The sequence below is a fragment of the Saimiri boliviensis genome, chromosome 15, assembly GCF_048565385.1.
Source record: "Saimiri boliviensis isolate mSaiBol1 chromosome 15, mSaiBol1.pri, whole genome shotgun sequence".
NCBI lineage: Eukaryota > Metazoa > Chordata > Mammalia > Primates > Cebidae > Saimiri > Saimiri boliviensis.
The window spans coordinates 35,903,210-35,926,507 of NC_133463.1; the positions used below are offsets into that span (position 1 = coordinate 35,903,210).

Sequence of the window (23,298 nt, forward strand, 5' to 3'; positions counted from 1 at the left end):
GTAAATAAATTTAAATATTATGGTCAGGCTCAAAATTTGAAGACAGGTAATACTGTGTTTTTGCTACAATTTCAAGATTGTCAAATAGATTCCTTTACATTAAAAATATTGATGGCTTCCACTAAAATTCCTTATTTATCACTTTCAGTTATTGAAGGAAGGTGTTAAAAGGCAAATGTTTTCTTTGAAGCATTAAAAAATGGACAAAATCATCATTTACTGAACTAATATTTCTCAGTGCCTCCTACCAGGCATCAGGTTAAGATTTGATAACGAGGTGAAATAATCCCTTTGTATATTCCTGAGAAACTGGAATATAAGGCAGGGACCCAAGACGCATCTAGAACATGGAGTCCCACCACCCAGGGAAGGCACAGTGGCTGAGTCAGGGTAGATGGGTTCGGACTTCCAGCAGGTAGTTTCGCTACTGGGCCACTAGTTGCCCTGAAACTGGATGTGAGGAAGCAGGTACTGTAAGATGGATGGAGAGATGGAATTAACACACATGTTCATCTTCTCAATTTTGCCTAGGGTTGGTCCAGTGTGGGCAGACCATTTTTAATGTATGATAGCAGTAAGACTAACTTTTACGTTTTTTTCTTTTTAAATATAATTATTTTGGCTGGGCACGGTGGCTCATGCCTGTAATCTAGCACTTTGGGAGATCGAGGAAGGTGATCCACCTGAGGTCAGGAGTTCGAGACCAGTCTTATCAGCATGGAGAAACCCCGTCTGCACTAAAAATACAAAATTAGGCAGGCATGGTGGCACATGCCTGTAATCCAAACTACTCAGGAGGCTGAGTCAGGAGAATCAGTTGAACCAGGGAGGTGGAGGTTGCAGTGAGCTGCAATGGAGCCATTGCACTTCAGCCTGGGCAACAAGAGAGAAACTGTCTCAAAAATAATAATACTTTTTTTAAGTTCCAGGGAACATGTGCAGGATGTCCAGGTTTGTTACATAGGTAAATGTGTGCCATGGTGGTTTGCTGCACCTATCAACCCATCACCTAGGTATTAAGTCCAGCATGCATTAAGTTGTTTTTTTTTGTTTTATGTTTGTTTGTTTCTAATTTCTGCTGGTTCCTATAACTACAAGAGTGACATTTGCCTTGCCAATGAGGGTAGACAATGATGGGGTTAACTGCCGTTTCCTGAATTGGATAATCTCACTCAAATGAGCAAGTGTGTATGTGTTTCAAGGTGAGATGGGTGGTGTGTGGCTATAACAGAGTTCACTCACAGAACCATTGCATCTGGAAGCCTCATGCTGCTTTGACAGTCCTCTGTCCATCTCACACGTCATATGCAGTAAGCATATGCAGGGTTTCAGATACTTCATTAGGTATCCTTGTGAAGAGAAACTAATTCTTCTTTTCACCAAGTTCCTGTCTACACACTGTATCTTGTGTTCAGAATGTACATGAGTGTGCATGCTTAGATGAAGGAAGGAAGGGAAGATAAGCAGTAAAGTCATTTCTCCCCTTCACAACCTCTCAGCCTCCCTCCCATTTCAGCCGTGAAGTGAGGAATAGTCACTTCTCTTCAAGTTGAAAATCAAAAGAAAACTGATGGGAAAGGAAAGTGGTATTGGGTGGGTGAAGTTGCAACTAATTTCATTTGGGAATTTATCTTGCTTTTGGGAGTGAGTTGAAGGTTGTTTTTCTCCCTTTGCAGAGTAGTGGAGTTGATTAATGTAATGACTCCAAAGAGGAGACATATACTATATGGACTAGTATTCCAAACTAGAGTTCTTCTCTGTTAGCTGGAATGCAGCAAGCTGGGAAATGATAGTCCACTGGTATAAAAGGAAAAGCAACAGTCATCCCCCGGGTCCCCTGTGTTGCCAGGACCCAGTTCAGTCCCTTTCCTGTGGCATGCTCTGTGCAAATGCTCGCTCCAGCCTCAATGTACTGGCATACCTTGGCATCAATGGTAGGTTTTCTAAGCCCCCAACAGGTATTCAAGAGTATTTATGATGAACTGAGATTTAATTCTGTCATATTCTAGCAAGACAGTTATATAAGTTAGATTTATGAAGAAATAGTCCCCGTATCAGTTTGTGGATTTAGCTACTGTTGCTGTTACTTATCCACTCAGTGTGGAACACTAAAATAACCATAATAATTTAAATTTTGGAACACTTTTTGTTTCCATTTTCTAGACTATGAACTCTTATTTCATACTCACAACAGAAGTAAGTATCATAGACATTACTGTTGCTGATTTGGAGAGGATAGTGAAGCAAAAGCCAAACAGTTGTGGCAAATCTGTCTCCGATTTTCTTGTTAAAATCTGTCTCTAGCTTCTAAACAGCTGGTCATGTGCATCATGTCATTAATTGTATCCTCAATAGCAGTTTACATCCTTTCTTAAATGATTGATTATTCCAGTGACATTGCAATAAAAAGCACTAGAAATCAAAGTTTTCCTCAAATTTGGAAATTATTTGTGTGACACAGAGGCCACACAGATAATTACTTGTTCCAGTTTGGAACAGGTAATATCTATCACCTATTTATTACAATATGAAGAGAATTTTAAAAGTAACTTCCTTGCTAGTGCCACTAGAATATATTAAATCTAATAAAGTGATGCATGTATATTTCATTTTATTTTGCTAGAAGCATATGATCCAGAAATGAATAATTCACAAATTCTTAAGTAACAAATCATTTTTCATATCACGTATTTCATCAGCGTTAGATTTTTCACAAAATAACTCAAAGAAAAGTGTAAACAAAATCTTTTCCATTTGAGACAAAATCCAATGGCAGGTGTTTTTTGTAGACTCTAGCATTTTACTGACAAGCATGTCAAAATCTCTCATATGGAATCAGTTTCATATTTTTATTTTTAAATCCCTGAAATATAAAAAAGCAAGAGCACCCTATTCATAGACTACAAGTTCTTTTAGTACAGGCACCTGATGCTGTTTGTTTACAGACTTGGAAACAATCATGCATAGATAATAAAAAACGAAATTTTAATTTTCTCTTTTTAAAAACATTGCCGTTGAACACTTAAGCTACGGCTGGTGTATGAGTCAGGAGGATGACTTTCCATTTGTATAGTTTTAATCCATTCATCTCCACACTATCACCAGGGTTTGTGAACTGCTTTTTAAAAAGCACAGGGAAGCACTTGATGTCGATGTGCAATGGAGTGAAGATCAGGTCAGAATGAATGGAGGCCCCACTTGTTCCCTTTCAGTCAACTTCATGGTTACTTGTCAGCCTCATAACTGACATGATTTCCATGGGCCCTGACTTTTCAGGTGTGTTGTAGTGCCCTTCTCTTCTCCCAGCTCACCACCTCAAGGGCTTTATGGCCCTAAACAGCAAAACTTGAAATAAGATCAGCCTGTTAAGCTATCAGCACCAATAACATCATCTGATTGGCCAAAGGCAGAGACAAATTCTCATGAAGGATAAGGTACTTCAACATCTGATTAAATGGCTCAATAGGAATCACCCACCTGAGATTTGGTGGGAAGGAGGTGACTATTCCTGAATGCCTGGATCTCCAATTGCAGCCACCAGGTGATTAGGGGTGAAGGCTGCCAGTACACACAGTTGAACCTTGCTTCTATCATTTGCCTCACAACAGGTTGAATTACTGATAGGAGTTTATTTCCCTAGAGTTAAAAATAATTCTGGCCAATCCATTCAAAATAAACTGAGGAGAGTTATTTGCATCTTCCTAGCCTCTTTATCTCTGCCTCACCATGATGATACTAATAATTTGATTTCCTCATATTCTCATCTCTCCATGAGCAAATGTATCTGGCCTCTGGCCCATCTCCCACTCATTTTCATTTTAATAAGAAAGGGTAACTCAGAGAAGGGTAGAAGATAGAGCACATAGCACTGCTCTATACCCTTTGCCATTTTCTATCATGCCTAAATAAGAAGCAGCCAGAATTGTCCCCACTGAGCTAGACACAACCTCGGGCAACAGCATGAATGTGACAACTGAGGGGCTGGGAGAGCCCTGAGCTGGGCAAGTAGCTGAGAGAAGCCCTGAAGCAGAGAAAAGAGATGGGCAACAGAGGGGAAAATGCAGAGAACAGAAACAGCAGGAAAGTGAGGAAAACAAAATCGAGAAATAAATAAGAAATAAAAGTGTCATAAAGATAGAAACCACGGCATATTGGAAGAAAAACAGCACAGAAAGAAAAGAAAGGATGTGATCAGATTAGAGTAATGAAGGCAGGCAGTCGATACCGAAGTAAGAAATAGGACCAAAGGGACAGTCAAAAGCTAGAATTGATGAAGATGACAATGGTAATTGCAACTTGGAGAGGTACAGAGAAGGAGAATATCAGGGAAGAAAAAGGGAACATAGAAAAGGTGGCAGTGACAAAAAGAATAATTATGAAAATGATCTTTCTCACCACTGTAGAAAGAAAAACAAATATGCTCAAAGTAATTGTTTTCCAAGGGGGCCTGGGGGAGGGTGGCGAGGGCCTCTCAATCTCTGCTGCTTCCCTCGCTGGGTTGCTTGAGCGCATCCATGAGGGTGGAGGCTGCAAATAGGGCGCATTAGAGATGAGTTGGGACAGTGTCCCCACCTCACCCCCGCACACCTTGCGCCCCTTTAAAATGTCCTATGCATGCAAATATTGATTGTTGTATTTGCAATAGTGTCCCTATGAAACCTAGCCTGTTGGAAAATCTAACTTTTGTAATTTTCTTAAGGGTTGTTAACCCACAAGCTGCAGGTCTGGGACAGCCCTAGCTGCAAATTAAGGGACAGTGGTTCTTCTTCATTTGCATCATTTGCATCGGTGGTATTTTCTGGAGGGAAAGGAGGTAGTTCTCGCCCGTGTTCTGGGAACAAAGCATTGGCTGGTCAGCACCTGAACGGAACCCCTTCCTTTGGGGAGGTGAAAAGAAAGATGCTGGGAAGCACCCGTCTAGCTCCCGCCGTCTGTACTTACGTCGAGGAAGATGGACATGCCCTTGGACAGCTGCAGGGCAGAGCTGAGCTCCTCCGAGGAGTTGTTGGAAGACGGCGATGTCTCCTGGGAATCCTCCATCCTCTGTAGCCCTGACCACTGCGGGCGGAGCGGGGCTAGGCGGATGCACCGGGCTCGACAAGGGCGCGGCCGCAGCTGCTGCTTTCGCTCCGGATCCCGGTGGATGTTCGCTCCCGGGCGCGCCTCCCTCCGCGCTCTGTGCGCGGGCTCCCCCTCCCTCCTCCAGCCTCTGCGCTCCCACGCGCTCCGACTCTCGCCTCTCCCTTCTCTCGGCTAACGGCGTCTGGATCCGTGTCATCCTCGCACTTAGCAACGCGTGGAGGGGAGCGGGCTCTGCCCCGCCAGCACGGCCATTGGCCACGGCTGGAGATAACCTGGGGGCCCCTGCCCACCCAACGACGGCCCCAAGTGCAGGGACTGAGGAGGGTTTTCGGAGAGAGAGAGGGGACTGGTGGCAGGGCGTTTGTCCTGAGCAGCCAAAGCGCAAAGTAAGGACGCCCCAGCCTCACTTCAGAGTGGATACCATAAGTAGGAAGGAATTCTGACAGGTTCTACCCGTTTTGCTTTTGGTCCCGGGGGCCTCTCTCCCTTACCCTTCCCAAAGGCAGAGGTGGGGATCATGGGTACCACCAAGCAGGGAGCAGCGGGTTTGGTGTTGGGATTGAGCCATTCCGTGTTATCTTGCGCTCTAAGAATTGACTAAACCTGTAAGCCTCAGTTTTCCTCCTCAGTAAAATGGTCATGGTGGTCTCACCACAGAGGGTTCTGAGGCTTACCTGTGGTGGTGTGGTGACAAAGGCAGTGCTATGAACTCTGCCCAGAGTAGGCTCCAAAGCATTTGCTCTGGGGCAAGGATTGTGAGGTAACGTTCAACAATGCAGTTTTCCAAAGTCAGGATAAAGACGCGGTCCTTATCTGTGTTTAACCATTTAAACCAGAGTAATAATTCCGTATGTGAGGGCTTCTTTGAAGCCTGTAAAAATAGGAAGTTGACCATAACTTTCATCAGGAAAGAGATCCAGTTTTTGGGCATCTAAAATGCATATGTGTCGGTTACAAACTTGAGCTATCTGGGAGGCAAAAAAGGAAGAGCCTTGTCTACACACAAGACTCTGCCTCTGCCAGTGGGAACCGATGGAGAGGATCCACCAGACCTCCTTTTTGTGTACTTCAGAGGAAAGTAAACATGTTCTTTCAATAAGACAAGCCCACAAACAACCAAAGTGCTGATCAACCTGTGCAAGTCTTAAAGGCATGTAAAATGTGCTATGGGTTTCTTAGGAGGGACGGTTACACTCTGGTTGTGGGGACCAAGAAGAGCTTCATATAAAAGGCAGTATATGAAATGGACCTTAAAAATCAGTAGATATTCCATACTTGATAAAAACAGAAAGAAAATACTTCCAGGCAGAGGGAACAGCATAAGCAAAGGCATGGCACCAGGGAAGCACATGGAAGCTGGAAGTAGCCTAGTGGGGACTCCTGTAAATATACAGAATCCCAGATCCTACCTGGGCTTTGCAAATCCCAATACTAAAGCCCTGACTAGTCCAGGAATCCAAGTCCCCCTCACTCTAATGGTTCATACACAGTTGCTCTGTAGCAGAGTCAGAACTAGGTGTGGCAAGTGAGGCACTTTGAGCACAAAATGTAAGGAAGCACATGCTCTCAGGCTCAACCTGCGCTCTCATGATCCTGAGAGCGACTTCCTTAAATTCTGCACTCTAAGTGTCTCATTCACTTCACCCAAGTCCTACTGCTGCTTTGTAGATGGGTGCTTAAAAATAAAATGAATCCAGTTGTTCTCAACTCTGCCTGTACATTGGAATCACCTGAGGTGTGTGGCAACTTTAAAATTTGCCCACAAATTCACTGACATTCTTCCTGTAGAGAAACGAGTCCCCTTTCCTTGAATCTGAAAGATCGTGATGGCTTCAATGAGTAAAATGGAACACAAGTGAAGCTAGGTGCATAAAAGCCTTTGCAATTCCACTTTTTACAGTGGATTTGCTCCTGAGTTCCTGAACTTCCATACAGGAAGTTTTTCTACCTTCAGCCACCATGCTTTGAGGAAGCCCAAGCAATGTGGAAAGGTATATGTAGACACCTGGCTTACAGGTCTAGCTAAGCTGAGCCTTTGCATTATTCCAGCCTCAACAGCGGGAATGTCCATAAGGAAGCCGCTGGATGACTCCAACCCCCAGGTCTTGGAGACATTCCTAGCCGTGTGAGTTGTCCCAGCCAAAACGCTGGACATCATGGAGTAAAGGCACACTGCCAGTGCTGTGCCCTGTCAGAACAGTTAGCCCACAGAATTGGGAGCATAATAAATGTATACTGTTTTATATAAATAAGCATTGGGGTGGTTGGATTTGTAACAACAGATAACCAAAATAAGGAACTAACCCTCCCGACACAAACACACACATATCAAACTTATGCCTGTGTTTCATCCTCAAATTCACTTCCAATTAGCATGTGGTGGACCCAGGGCATTAATGTTTGTTTGTTTGAAGATTTCCATGTGATTCTGATGTGCGGCAAGGATTAAGAATCACCAAATTTGTGCTGTACATACAGTACAGAAAAAAAGTAGAATAAAGTCTCAGAAAATAGGCAGAAGCTATAGGATGAAAATTTGTGAAGTCCAGGGATAGGACTAATTAGGCAGAGAGTTAGAGAAATTAAACTTAATCAGGGGAGAGATATTTATGGGAGCTGTTCTTCAGGAATATTCATCTGGCATTTTTATGTGCATTTTCCTAATTAACTGCAAATTTCTTTACCTGAACTGTGAGAATAGACCCTTCTCTTTGACAACTGTTAATCAAAATAAATACAAAATTATTTTTAAAAAGCATACTGGCCAACCCATCAAATGGGCACTGGACATTCAAATCACTGAAGGAGAAAAGCCAGGACAAGGAGGGGGCTATCAACCATGAACATCAAGTTACTGGATTTATCAAAATAATATGTTGTTTATCCCTGACTTGGATGAAGAATTGAATAGTTTTTTCTGCAGCAAGTGCAGTTTAAGTCTGACCCCTCTAACCCAAGTTGTAAAGGTTCCTCAAGCCCTCAAATTCAACCATGCAAGTGGTAATATTTTTATGCCAATCCCATGGTAACAAGAACAGGTAATAAAGGAGACTTTCTCTGATTACAAATGAAGAACAGGAGAATAATCAGCAGTCATGATTCAAAACCAGGAAGCTGTTTGTAACACTTCAGTAAAAACATTCCTTTGCCCTTCACTGACAATGAATTACGTTTTCTGTACCTGTGGCTTTGCTTATTTCTTCTAATGGTCCATCAAGAAGAAATATAAATTATTAAATAACCAACTGGTCATTATTTATTTTTATGATTCCTGTGTGAACACAGGAATACATTCTGCTCTAGCTGACTAATGGAAATGTAATGTTCACAGGAGGCTCTAGTAGAAATAGATGGCAATTAGATTCACATTTACAGACAAATTCAGTAGGCCCTACAAAGTGGCAACCAAACATATTTTTTATAGTTTTCTTTTTATCTAGACAGCATGCATTTTTGAAAAAAGTTTTCACACGTTTTCACGAAACACGGGTACTGCACTGCTGTGCACAGTATCAGTTGCAAACAGCAGACAACCAACTTGAGGGAGGAAATGCATCTTCTTTGTAGCAAGGGCCTAAAGAAAAAATAGAAATATAATTCTGATTCTAGCTCTCAGGCTTCCTGTGATAAGCCTTTGACACGAAGGTATTTCTAGCATTTCAGTAGATGATAGCTGTGTGGGAATATATTGTATTTCAATCCATCTCTGCCTCGTAGAAGAACTATTATCTAAACTATTTCAGATAGCTGGGAATCTATCTGATTTATATTTCAAATTCTAGGGAAGGTTATCCTTCCCTTTTGAGTAATGACTCAGAATCCTTTCAGTGAGGTTAGTGGACATTTTTGTCACCTTGGTAGCTTAGGATGTAAATCCCCTTCCTCTCTAAGTGCCTGTCCCCATGGTGCGGGTCCTGAATGGGGGCAGAACTCACCTCTTTTGCAGGGAAGGAAAAGATCCCTCTCTTCCCTGGTAGCTGGAGCACAGGCTGAGAGCTAGCTCAGCTGGTAGGACACTTCACTTGTGTTTTTAAATCTGAATCCAGGGATGTGCAGGGAAGTTTATTAATGGCAATAGACACTCACATTGTAGTGCTGAGTATGGCCACAGTGCCAGGGGAGCCCTGAAGAAGACTGAATCAATTGGATAATGGCACTCTATGATTTCAGCAGCCCTGTCCTCCAAGCTAGATCTCCAGGCTTCCTGCTGACTGAGAGACCTAGTGTCCTTCCAAAACTTTCTTTTCTGTTTTACCTAAGTCAAAGTTAGTTTTTTATGTTTGAACTCTGACAGATAAATCCAATCTAAATTTCTAGTGTTAAAGAAGGCCATTGTGAAGTCATTGGAAAAAAATGGTTAAAAAATTAATTCTTTTCAGACATTTATTGAGTGCTTGCTTCATTCCAGGCAACTGATGGGCAAGCTGTGGAAACAATGAAAAGGACTGGTCCTTGCCTTTACAGAACATACACAACTTAAAGAGACACTATTTTAATAGATCATTTTCATGCAGTGAGACAAGAGTAACTCCAGATGTTTTTGGTGAAGGTAAACACCAGATGAGGTAGGACAGAGGAAGGGACTCCTTCCCATGAGTACCTATTCTGTGTGGCCATTTATCTAACTGAAGAGGTCAAAAGCAGGACTCAGGAGTAGTAAGTGCCATGGGTTGAAATTATTAACTGATAATGGTGATTTTCTTATGAGCTATTTTACCCTGAAGATAAAATTTTTCTCGTATGCCACTGTGTGAGTGAAATAAAACCCCCATCTAGTGGCTTCCTCAACTTAATGCTCTTTCATCTTGAAAAAGAAAAGAAAAAGAAAAGAAAAGAAAAGAAAAGAAATCCTCAGTGCCTAGTATCCTCCCTTAACCCTATGTGTTGTTACAGTTAGTATTCCCTATCTTTATCTTTCTCATCTGTAAAGACAAGAATGAGTTATTGTGGGCAGAGTTTAGTAAACGGTAGGTGCAGAGAAAGAGCTCAACAGTTAATAATTGTTTTCCCAGCTGTTAAGAACAGACTTCATATAAGGTACATGGTAGAGTACGGTGTCTGGAACACTGGGGTTGGTAAGCAGTGGTGGTTACTATGACCATGACATTGCTGTCTATAGCCCAAGGCACTGCAGATTTTCCACTCCTTCTTGAAACTCTTGCTTTTTCTTTCTGATCATGTTCCTCCTACTCTCCTTAGTCTTCATAGAGTCTCCTAATTCTAGCCTTCTAGATGTTACATTTCCTAAATTGTATCCTAGCTTCATCTGTTCCCTTCCCATTTTTGCTCTTTCTTTCCTCCATACACTGATATTACCCAAGCCCATAATTTTCCACCTGTAGGCTGATGACTATGTAGATTTATATATCAGTTTGACTGGTACACATCTCCTTATGAATTTTTAAATTGAGGCATATCCAAAAAGGAATTCATCACTTTTTCCTAATTATTGTATGCTCCATCACTTGTTGAATAACATCAACCTTCACCAATTCATCCCAAAGAGAAACCCCAAAATAATCTTGGACTCTCTCTCACTGTCCCTCACCCTACCTCTATCCTATCTTCACCTCTCTCTAATCAGTTGCAAGGGTTATCTTTGGAATCACCTCTCTCCTCTCCACCTCTATGACCACTATATGAGACAAAAGAACTGTCATCTCTCACCAGGAGCAGTGCCCAGCTGCCTGCCTGGTTTCTCTATCTACAGTGTGGCTCTCTTCTCATCCATACTTTATCTTTTCCACAGAGGCTTCTAAAATGCACATCTAAGCATAGAACACACCTGCTTAAAATCTTTCACAGATTCACTGGAGCCTTTAAAATAAAATCATCTTTTTTGTGCCATCTCTTGCCTTTCCCTCCTTGCCTCCTCCTCAGCCTCAACATTCTGGCCACACAGAATTACTGGAGTGGTATGGAGTGGTTGAGAAGACAAATTATGATATCTAAAAGACTGGAGCGCAAAGCCCAGCCTAGCTTCTTATTATCTTTGAATAATACTAAGGCATGTTATTTAGCCTCTATTTTTTTCAACTCTCAAATAGAAATAAGAATGGTACCTGCTGCACAGGATTTAGATGGGAATTCAGTTAAATAATGTATGCAAGACATTTAGCACAGAACCCTGCACAAAAATAATGGCACAAAAAATGTGTCTATTTATCATTACTTGTAGATCTCTGTATACGCACTGCTCTCCCATGCTCCTGGGCTATTGCCCTTGGCATTATCTGCCTAGAATACATGTCTTCCTTAATCATGCAGCCCATCGTTTCATTGGCTTTTTAAGAATCAGCTCAGACATCTTCTCCTCTGCAGAAGAGCCTCCTCCTCACTCCCACCCCACCAATCCCTCAGGCTGGATTGGTTTCTCCTCCTCCTTGTTTCCATAGCACTCTCTGCATACCCCTTTTGCGTCCCTTATCACATTTTTCTAAATGATTTTTTAGTAACTTCTCTGCCTGCCTGTCTGAACTCTGAGATGCTTCAGAGTAAAAACTCTATTTTTTGTCTGTATCTTGTGCCTGATATTGCTACATGCATGATAGGCACTCAATAAATGTGGAATGAATGAACAAAGGAAGGAAAGGTTAAATAAATCTTATACTGAACATACGTATCAGAGAAAGAAATTGAATGATGTTAGCTGCTTCCTGGTCATAATGTCCAATTACATGAGTTGGTGATCAAAAGATAAAGAGGCCTCAAAATCTGGTGAAAGATATATAATCATGACTTATAAAGGTGGGCAGAGCTCAGGTCTGGATAACCAAGTGGCAGATAAAGGGTGTGCTTAGGGAAACAAAGCACAGAAACCCTTGTCTCCGCTGAAAAACAAAGGTTCAACTTTGATGAATTAAGCTAGCATTTCACAATTTAAAAATGCAGAAAAGAGCTATTATAATTTTGGATCTACTTTTTTTTTAATTTACTTTTTCTTTTAATTTCAAAGATAAACGTTGAAATGAAGAAAGGATCTGGCAACTCTGTAGAGAGGCCCTAAGGGTTTTGCCCAGGTCCTAAAAAACAGGCCTACTTTATTTCAGACTTGGCCTACTCCCACTAATGTGGACATTTAGGAATCTCACAGTAAATTCCTAGGGATATGTTACTAAACCCTGGGGAACCATTAGGAGGGAATGCAGTAGGGGCAGGATATGGGAGACACATCCAGCTTTGCCATGCCAGCCATTGAGCCATGAGCAAGTCACTTAACCTGTCTAAGCCCTAATTTTATTCCTAAAGATCAGATAATAGCCACTTTATGACTTTTATGGGATTCATGAGAATGGATGAAGATTTTGCTGTGAAGACTCGATGGGCAGACCCCGTCTGTTTTGTTCATTATTGTGTCCCAGCTGAGTGAATACTGGTTGAATAAATCAGCAATTGTGCACAGTAGGATCATCATTATGTGTACAGTATCATGAACTTTATTAACCTCAAAGAGACATAAAGAGAGGCAGGTGTATCATACTGTGAATGCGGTAATGTGCCCATTCTTCACTTTGGTGGGCATTGTGGTAGTCATGAATTTATTCATATGCCTGCAATTATGAAGAGAATGAAAGCATCCAGGTTCACCCGTTACAATTTTCCCCTCTTGCTTGCTCCTTTATATATGAAAAGGGGCTTGTGTAATGCATTTGACATTTCCCTTAAGAAGTACAAATTAGCTTCTAATTAGGGAAATACATATATAACAGATGGACTGCTTAACAATTTCTCTAAAACAGAACCCCCGAAAGCTAAAATATGTGAAAGCTAAAAGTTTGTGAATGAGCCAAGGTTATTTGAAAGAATTTTAAAGTAATTTTTAAAAATTTATTTATTTATTTTTATTGTACTTTAGGTTCTGGGGTACATGTGCAGATCATGCAGGATTGTTGCATAGGTACATACATGGCAATGTAGTTTGCTGCCTCCATTCCCCCATCACCTGCATCTCGCATTTCTCCCCATTATCCCTCTCCGACCTCTCCGCTTCTCGCTGTCCCTCTCTTGGCTCCCCGCAAGCAGACCCCAGTGTGTGATGCTCCCCTTCCTGTGTCCATGTGTTCTTATTGTTCAACACCCCCCTATGAGTGAGAACATGTGGTGTTTGGTTTCCTGTTCTTGTGTCAGTTTGCTGAGAATGATCATTTCCAGATTCATCCATGTCCCTACAAAGGACATGAACTCATCATTTTTATGGCTGCATAGTATTCCATGGTGTATATGTGCCACATTTTCCTTGATCAGTCTATCATTGATGGGCATTTGGGGTGGTTCCAGGTCTTTGCTGTCGTAAACAGTGCCATTATGAACATACGTGTGCATGTGTCTTTATAACAGAATGATTTATAATCCTTTGGATATATACCCAGTAATGGGATTGCTGGGTCAAATGGAATTTCTATTTCTAGGTCCTTGAGGAAGTGCCACACTGTCTTCCACAATGGTTGAACTAATTTACACTCCCACCAACAGTGTAAAATTGTTCCTTTTTCTCGACAATCCTGTCTAGCATCTGTTTTCTCCAGATATTTTTTAATGATCACCATTCTAACTGGCATGAGGTGGTATCTCAATATGGTTTTGATTTGCATTTCTCTAGTAATCAGTGATGATGAGCATTTTTTCATATGTTTGTTGGCCTCATATATGTCTTCTTTGGAAAAGTGTCTGTTCATATCCTTCTCCCACTTTTGAATGGATTTGTTTGTTTCCTGTTAATCTGTTTTAGTTCTTTGTAGATTCTGGATATTAGACCTTAGTCAGATGGGTAGATTGCAAAAATTTTTTTCCCTTTCTGTTGGTTGCTGGTTCACTCTAATGATTGTTTCTTTTCCTGTGCAGAAGCTCTGGAGTTTAATTAGATCCCATTTGTCTATTTTGGCTTTTGTTGCCAATGCTTTTGGTGTTCTAATCATGAAGTCCTTGCCTATGTCTATGTCCTGAATGGTTTTGCCTAGGTTTTCTTCTAGGGTTTTTACAGTGTTAGGTCTTATGTTTAAATCTTTAATCCATCTGGGGTTAATTTTAGTGTAAGGTGTCAAGAAGGGGTCCAGTTTCTGCTTTCTGCACACTGCTAGCCCATTTTCCCAACAACATTTATTAAACAGGGAATCCTTTCCCTATTGCTTGTTTTTGTCTGGTTTGTCAAAGATCACATGGTTGTAGATGTGTGGTGTTGCCTCCAGGGCTTCTGTTCTGTTCCATTGGTCTATATCTCTGTTTTGGTCCAGTACCATGCTGTTTTGATTACTGTAGCTTTGTAGTATAGTTTGAAATCAGGTAGCTTGATGCCTCCAGCTTTGTTCTTTTTTCTTAGGATTGTCTTGGCTATGCAGTTTCTCTTTTGGCTCCATATGAAGTTTAAGTTGTTTTTTTCCAGTTCTGTGAAGAAGGTCATTCGTAGCTTGACGGGGATAGCATTGAATATATAAATTACTTCGGGCAATATGGTCATTTTCACAATATTGATTCTTTCTAACCATGAGCATGGAATATTTCTCCATTTGTTTGTGTCCGCTCTTATTTCCTTGAGCAGTAGTTTGTACTTCTCCTTGAAGAGGTCCTTTATATTCTTTGTTAGTTGTATTCCTAGGTATTTCATTCTCTTTGTAGCAATTGTGAAGTTGCTTATCAGTTTAAGGAGATTTTGGGCTGAGATGATAGGGTCTTCTAAATATACAATCATCTTTTCTGCAAATAGAGACAATTTGACTTCCTCTTTTCCTAACTGAACTCTTTTTTTTTTTTCTTGCCTATTTGCTCTGGCTAGAACTTCAATACTGTACTGAATAGGAGTGGTGAGAGAGGGCATCCTTGTCTAGTGCTGGATTTCAAAGGGAATGCTTCCAGTTTTTGCCCATTCAGTAGATATTGGCTGTAGGTTTGTCATAAATAGTTTATATTATTTTGAGATATGTTCCTTTGATACCTAGTTTATTGAGTATTTTTAGCATAAAGATAAACATTGAAATGAAGGCAGAAATAAAGTTGTTTTTCAAAACCAATAAGATCGAAGACATAATGTACCAGAATCTCTGGGACACATTTAAAGCAGTGTCTAGAGGAAAATTAAAGCAATAAATGCCCACCAGAGAAGGGAGGAACGATTTAAAATCAACACTCTATCATCAAAATTGAAAGAGCTAGAGGAACAACAACAACAACAACAACAAAAAACTCAAAATCTAGCAGAAGGCAAGAAATAACTAAGATCAGAGCAGAACTGAAGGTGATAGAGACACAAAAAATCCTTCTAAAAAATAATCCAGGAGCTGGTTTTTTGAAAAGATCAACAAAATAGACAAACCGCTAGCTAGATTAATAAAAAAAGAGAAGGGAGAAGAATCAAATAGATGCAAAAAAAATCATAAAGGGGATATCACCACTGACGCCACAGAAATACAACTACAACCAGAGATTAATACAAACAGCTGTATACACACAAACCAGTAAACCTGGAAGAAATGGATAAATTCCTAGACACTTGCACCCTCCCAAATCTAAACCAGGAAGAAGTTGAAACCTTGAACAGACCAATAACCAGGGCTGAAATTGAGGCAGCAATTAGTAATCTACCAACCAAAAAAAGTCCAGGTCCAGATGGGTTCACAGCTGAATTCTACCAGACATACAAAGAGGAGTTGTTACCATTCTTTCTGAAACTATTCCAAACAATACAAAAAGAGGGAATCCTTCCCAAATCATTTTATGATACCAGCATCATAGTGATACCAAAACCTGGCAAAGACTCAACAAAAAAAAAAAACTTCAGGCCAATATCCATGATGAACATAGATGCAAAAATCTTCAATAAAATACTGGCAAACCGATTGCAACAGCACATCAAAAAGCTTATCCACCATGATCAAGTAGGCTTCATCCCAGGGATGCAAGGCTGGTGCAACATATGCAAGTCTATAAACATAATCTACCACATAAACAGAACCCAAGACAAAAAGCACATGATTATCTCAATAGATGCAGAGAAGGCCTTTAACAAAATTCAACAGCGCTTTATGTGAAAGTGATTTTTAAACTAAATTTAAGCTGCTTTTCACTGCAAGGGTTGGAAATCATATTCTTCTGTTGATGCAAGTATTCTTCTAGTAGACATTTCAGAACCAACAACATAAACCTGTTACACTAGTCCTTTTGGATCATAGTTCACCCTTGAAGTGAGTATATTCAATTCTATGTAAATAACATACAAAATACAGCATTTTACTTACATCTTTGCAAACATTTTCCAAATAATCTACTTTACAAAAGCAATTTGCAGACTGAATTACACTTGGGAAAATTCTCAGAGCTTAACAACAGCAGTGACTTGTTCTTTCCAATTTCTTCCCAAGCTTCAAATTTGTGTGTTGGAAAAAAATGAAAGGAGGAGGTTTTGGCTTAAAGGCATTAACACTTTAAAAAGTAACAGGCCAGGTGCGGTGGCTCAAGCCTGTAATCCCAGCACTTTGGAAGGCCAAGGCAGGTGGATCACCAGGTCAAGAGACCATCCTGGCTAACCACCCTGGCCTACATGATGAAACCCCGTCTCTACTAAAAATACAAAAATTAGCTGGGCATGGTGGCATGTGCCTGTAGTCCCAGCTACTCGGGAGGCTGAGGCAGGAGAATTGCTTGAACCCAGGAGGTGGCAGTTGCAGTGAGCTGAGATTGTGCCACTGCACTCCATCCTGGTGCCTAGCAACAGAGCAAGATTTTGTCTCAAAAAAAAAAAAAAATTAACAATACCAATCATTTCAAAATGAAAAAAAAAAAACAAAAAACTTCTAAGTAATCATGAAGTTCTGCCCTACTAGCCTTAACTGATACTTAATGTCTAAGAAGTTGAACTTTAAAAATGTTTTTAAGTAAACTTCCCATCTTCCAATTGGCAAATTTGCTTCAGCTTTAAAAGGATTACCTAGCATCACTGGATTCTCTTTGACTATTGCTACTAGAAGGCATTACAGTAATTGGCTCAGGCTGCCATAACAAAATACCACAGAATAGGGACCTAAAACAACAGAAATTAATTTTCTCACAGTTCTGGAGGCTGGGAAGTCCTAGATCAAGGTGTCAGCAGTTCTGGTTCCTGACAGGGGCCCTGTTCCTGTCTCGCAAACAGTTACCTTCTTGCTATGCCCTTACATGACATTTTCTATATGTGTGTGTGGATAAAGAGCTCTTGTGTCTCTTCCTTCTCTTGTTAGTATCCCAGGCTTATTGGATTAAGTCTCCACCCTTGCAATCTCATTTTAACAAAGGAATTTGGATGGTGGGGTGGGGAAAAATCCAGTCTATAATAATCATCATTATAATGTGAAATTTGAAGAGAGAGAGAGAGAGAGAGAGAGAGAGAGAGAGAGAGAGAGAGAGAGAATTAGGTCTTGCACAGGCTCTTTTACGTCTGAGCTGTCTCTCTGTAGGTCAGTCATTTAACCTATCTGTGCCTCATTTGTTAATCTGTAAATATGAGCAATAATAGCACTTACCTCATGGACAGTTGCTAGGATTAAATGAAGTTTCTCATGTCTGGCTCAAAATGATTGCTCAGTAAAGTTAATTGTCGTTAATTTATGTGATAAACAATTTTATAAATCTCTTTGCAATGCTTTGTGAATATGAGCAAAAGAACAGGACATACTTTGGTAGAGATTTTCCTTTATTATTTTTTTTTTAAAGAAGACTAAGAATTATCTTTGATTCTCTTCTTCTCTCACAAATCTGGTCATCCACAAGGTCTTATGAATTTGAACACATAAATCGTTCTGGAATGCACAGCCCTTCGCCTGCCTGAATTTCTGCTGTAGCTCACGTCCCTGAGTACCTCATCTCCAGAGTTATAGCCTCCTCCTGGAATACCTGACTTCTCATATTCCTTTCCTTGTTAATGCCACAGTAAGAGCAACAATCTTGAACACATACTATCTCATTTTTTCCTGTGTTCACAAATGTTTAGTGTCCATCACTGACCTCGAGATTGAGTCCAAATGTCTATTGTGTTGCTCTCAAGACTGCAAAATCTGGATGCATCTCTCCCTGTGAGCCCACCTTCCAGACACACACTCATACATGCATTTGCACACAGCTACATGTGCACATATACTTACCTTCACATGCACACATGCATGCACAAGACAGGAAAGAAAGATCACCAAAATATAAAGTATTCATGGCCATTTTATCTGGATAAGAGTATTTCACATGACTTTCTAGGTTTTTTCTAAATATTTTTCATATTTAAAAATTACAACATATGATTGCATACATTTTATAATCAGAAATATTGCAGTTATTTATATTTTTAAGCATTTCACATTAAGAGAGATATTCATACAATGATACCATAGCACTTGTCATAAATAAGAAGAGAATAATTTTTATTTTGGGTCTGCAATTCTCCAGCAGATCGACTGTGACTACAATCTCAAAAGATTTGGTATGTATATCAACACCACATAACAATACCTATGGTTTTATTGTCACACATGAATTAATTTCATTTGCTCTGAAGCAGCAAGGATGAAGCATGGATACATTAAAAGTGTATTATTCAAGGATTTCTATAGGTGTGTCCCCATAATACCTTTTTAGCCGTTTGTTTGGACTGTGTTCCAAACTGGACACTAGTAGATTTGCCTCACTCTAACCCCATCTTTTCCCTTCCCCATCCCTTTACTTATGCCATATATACATACTTTCTCTCCAGTATATCCATACATGCCACATATCCATACCATATCCATACATGCCGTATATCTATTACCAATCCATATATGCCATATATCCAAACCTCTGATCCAGTATATCCAACTCTGCTCTCCCCTACCTCATATTTGCACTTGGGGAACTTGACATCTTCCTCCAAGTCCCAGTTCACATGTCACCTCTTCTGTAACACCTCCCTCACAAATCAATAAACCCATTTCGCAGTTTACTGTGATTCTTAAAATTCGGATTCCTTAACATCTTGATAGAATTTATAATATTAAATATTGTCAAGAATCCCAAGAAAAAAATTTAATTTGCTTACATAAGCATGAATAGCTAGATTTGCAGTTCTAAATGAACAAATTTATCATTTCATGTGACAGGAACAAATTATGCTTGAAAATGATATTCAGTTGCAAAATGAGTACAGTGATACAGTCAAATGTATTCTAAAGCACTGAAGTTGAATAAATGAAATGACATGGTGATTTTGAAGACTCTTACAGTCTGAAGCTGGCTCTTGCTTCATAATGCAATTAGTTCCAAAGCACAGAGAGCATAGTAAACTCTATTTACTTCTTCAGGGGTAGGGCCACTTCCAGCCAATGCAAACTGAGAGGAAGTGAAATGTAGTTGAGAGGAGATGGAGTTTAGAACCAGATCTGCCCACTGGGAGTGGAGGCCAGCAGACAGAACCTGAGATCCAGGAAGGAGGTGGCAGCCGTACTCAAGAGACTAATAGGATGTAGGGTTGGGGTGGGAGAGCATTGTTTTCCAACATATTGATTCAGTAAAGCCCTGGGGAATCTAGGAAGAGGCAATATTCTGAGGCCCCAGCAAATAGCATTCATCGAAGAACTCTTTCAGTAGTGATAAAATGATATTTTTAACTTCCGAAATGAAGCCAGGGCCTTTTAGAAGCACATGTTCTTCTCAGAACTCATTTAACGTTCTCCCACTATGAAGTAGGTACTATTGTTATCCCCATTTCATTCACACACACACACAAAATGAGACTCAGAAATATAAATAATCTCAAGATCATACAGCTTGCAAGAGGCTTGATGCCAGTCAGATAACCTTGTAGCCACAGTGCTTCTGCCATCTCTGCCAGATTTATGTAGGTCACTGTTTGGTCCAAGCACAATCCCAGAAGCAAGCATGTTAGGACTGGCCCTAGAGACCTTTGCCAGGACATAACAACCAGGAGACTTGGAGAGTTCCCTGTATTGACAAAGTCTCCTGCATCTTGCTTTTCATTCCTACCTCCCAGTTCAGTCCACACCCTCCAAATTGCTCGGAGATGCCCTCACATTCTTTCTGCTGGTACTTGTGCACCCTCCCCAGTCAGCCCTCCTCAGCAGTCATGCACTGGTCACGTGGGGCCCAGAAATGGGGAGACAGGTAAGTTCCCATTAGGATGTAGATTACAGCTGACAGCAGCCAAGATCCAAAGCAGCTGGGGAACTGGCACACAGCCTGGTAAAGGGAACTGGGTAGAGCATCACAGGCAGGGGGTAGAGTACTTTTCCTGAATCTGGTACTGCACCTAAATTTTCATACCAAGTTCAAGATTTAATAATCTGTCCAGAGAAATCTGGATGCCTTCTTTCTCTTTCCATATACCAGAACCCTGACATACTGGGGCCTGATGTGTAGTCTGAAGTCCTGCTCTTTAAGGAGGTAAGATAATGTAGTAGGTAAGACTACTTTTAGGGAATTAGAAAACAGAAAAAAATTATTCTAAATTTAATACAGAACCAAAAAAAAGAGGCTGAATAGCCAACATAGTCCTGAGAGAAAACAATCAAGCTGGAGGGTTCATATCACTTAACTTCAAATTATACAACCAAGCTACAGTAACCAAAACAGTGTCACACTGATATGGATATAAACACATAGATCAATGGAACAAAACAGCAACCCTTAAAATAAAGCCACACACCTACAACCGACAGATCTTTGACAAAGTTGACGAAAATAAACAATGGAGAAAGGATACCCTATTCAGCAAATAGTGCTGGGGAAACTGGCTAACCATATGCAAAAAAAAAAAAAGAAACTAGACTCCTACCTCTCACCATCTACAAAAATCAACTCAAGGTTGGATACGATGGCTCATACCTGTAATGCCAGCACTTTGGGAGGCTGAGGCAGGTAGATCTCTTCAATGGATGCTATTTGCTGGGGCCTCAGAAATTCAAGACCAGCCTGGGCAATATGATGGCACCACTGCATTCGAGCATGGGTGACAGAACAAGATTCTGTATAAAAAAAAAAAATCAACCCAAGATGAATTAAAGACTTAGATTTAAGTCCTCAAACTATAAAAATCCTAGAAGAAAACCTAGGAAATACTCTTCTAGACATTGGCCCAGGCAAAGAATTTATGACTAAATCTTCAAAAGCAAATGCAACAGAAATGAAAATTGACAAATGGGACCTAATTAAGCAAAGAGCTTCTGTAGAGCAAAGAAATTGTCAACGGAGTAAATAAACAACACACAGAATGGACAAATATGCATGTAACAGAAGTCTAATATCCAGTATCTATAAGGAACTTAAATTTACAAAACAAACAAACAAACCATCCCATTAAAAAGTAGGCAAAGGACAAGAACAGACACTTTTCAAAAGAAGACATACAAGTGGATAACAAGTATATGAAAAAATTTTCAACATCACAAATCATGAGAGAGATGCAAATTAAAAACCACAATGAGATATCATCTCATGCAAGTCAGAATGGCTATTATTAAAAAGTTAAAAAATAACATATGTGGGCATGGTTATGGAGAAAAAGGAAGCTTATACACAATTGATGGGAATGTAAATTAATTCAGCCACTGTGGAAAGCAGTTTGGATATTTTCCAAAGAACTATAACAGAATTACCATTTGACCCAGCAATTCCATTACTGGGTATATGCCTAAAGGAAAATAAACCACTTTACCCAAAAGACATATGCACTCATATATTCATCACAGCACTATTCACAATAACAAAGACATGAATCAACGGAGATGCCCATCAATGGTAGACTGAATTTTAAAAAGTGATATATATACACCATGGAGTATTACACAGCCATAACAAGAATGAAATTATGTGTTTTGCAGCAACATGGATGCAGCTGGAGGCCATTATCCTAAGAAAATTAATGTGGTAACAGAAAACCAAATACTATGCATTCTAATTTATAAGTAGGGTCAAATGCTGGGTACTCATGGACACAAAACTAGGGCCAATAAACACTGGAGATTCTAAAAGAAGAGAGAAAGTTGAAAAACTACCTACTGGGTACCGTGTATACTACTTGAGTGATGGAATCATTAGAAGCCTAAACCTCAGCATCACACAATAAACCCATGTAATACACCCACACATGTACTCCCTGAATCTTTAAATATAACTAATAAAATAAATTTTAAAAGAATACTCTCAGGCAATTTAGTCAGGGATCAAAAGTTTTGGAGAAGTGAGAATGCTAAATTTATCATGTAAGGCTGAAAGATCCACTAGTTGTCTCCCTTGGAAAGGCCAAAGAACATTTCTTTTGGGAAGAAGGAATCCTCTGGTGAAAGAGATGTTATAATTACTGACAAGCATAATGGTGTCTATCACCTGTAGGTTGATAGTGGAAGACACTGTTACAGAAGTGAGCTCCTAAATATCAATGGGAAGGATGGATCTAAGAATAGCAGAAGTTAGGCAACAGCATGTAACTACCAGAGACAAGATTGGTATAATTACTGTTATGGGCAGTAAGGTCAGAATGGTAGCCACGGAACATGTCCTTCAAGAATTTATGGGGATTGTACATAAAATGTGGTTCTCAGAGGCAAGATACACAGATAGTGAACAGTACATACACACACACGCACACACACACACACACACACACACACACACACACACACAAGCTGCCCAAAGAAAACGCATCATCCCTCACCCAGTTTTCATACTTGAGACTGTTCTCAGAATTAATCAGTTAAAAGAGGAGCTAAGCCACCTTAAATAAAGAGCCCCAGAATACCACAGCAAGTAATTCCCAATAATTCCCCTAAAGGGACCTACAGATACTTAATGTGTAATTGTACACTGGAGATACCCATACTTTATGAAGGTTGTTGGATACAGAGTCCGAGCTGACACTAACACTTGGAAACCCTAAATCCCACTACAAGCCCCTCCTCCCACATTAGAGCAGCAGCCAATGGAGGTCAGATAATAAGTAGAGAACTGTCTTGGATCTATTTCACCATTGGTCCACTGGGCACACGGACCCACCCAGTGATCATTTTCCCCATTCACAAGTGTAAAATAAGAATAAATATAGTTCATTATCTGAATCATCACATTTGTTCTTTCACCTGTGCAAGAAGTTACTGGAGTAGCAAAGTGAAATCCCCTAAAGCTTCCCTTTTCAAAATAATAAACCAAAAATAGTATCACACTAATGGGTAGATTGGCAGGGATTAGTGACACTCTCAAAGACTTAAAGGATAT

The 23,298-nt window shown here is 40.2% G+C and overlaps 1 protein-coding gene and 1 long non-coding RNA gene across 4 annotated transcripts in view; one reads left to right on the top strand and one right to left on the bottom strand.

Annotated features, from left to right (window-relative positions):
- NECAB1 (N-terminal EF-hand calcium binding protein 1) overlaps positions 1 to 23,298 on the bottom strand; it is a 263,262-nt gene that overhangs the window by 148,278 nt on the left and 91,686 nt on the right. For 2 of the 3 annotated variants that reach the window (XM_074386885.1, XM_074386886.1), the window contains exon 2: positions 20,914 to 21,053. In XM_074386885.1, coding sequence (XP_074242986.1) covers positions 20,914 to 21,053 — 140 coding nt within the window. Of the gene's footprint in view, positions 1 to 4,941; positions 5,350 to 20,913; positions 21,054 to 23,298 lie in introns of those variants that run through there. The other variant, XM_003940515.4, reaches the window with a different exon arrangement.
- LOC141581450 (uncharacterized) overlaps positions 1 to 23,298 on the top strand; it is a 110,703-nt gene that overhangs the window by 52,085 nt on the left and 35,320 nt on the right. The window lies entirely within an intron of this gene.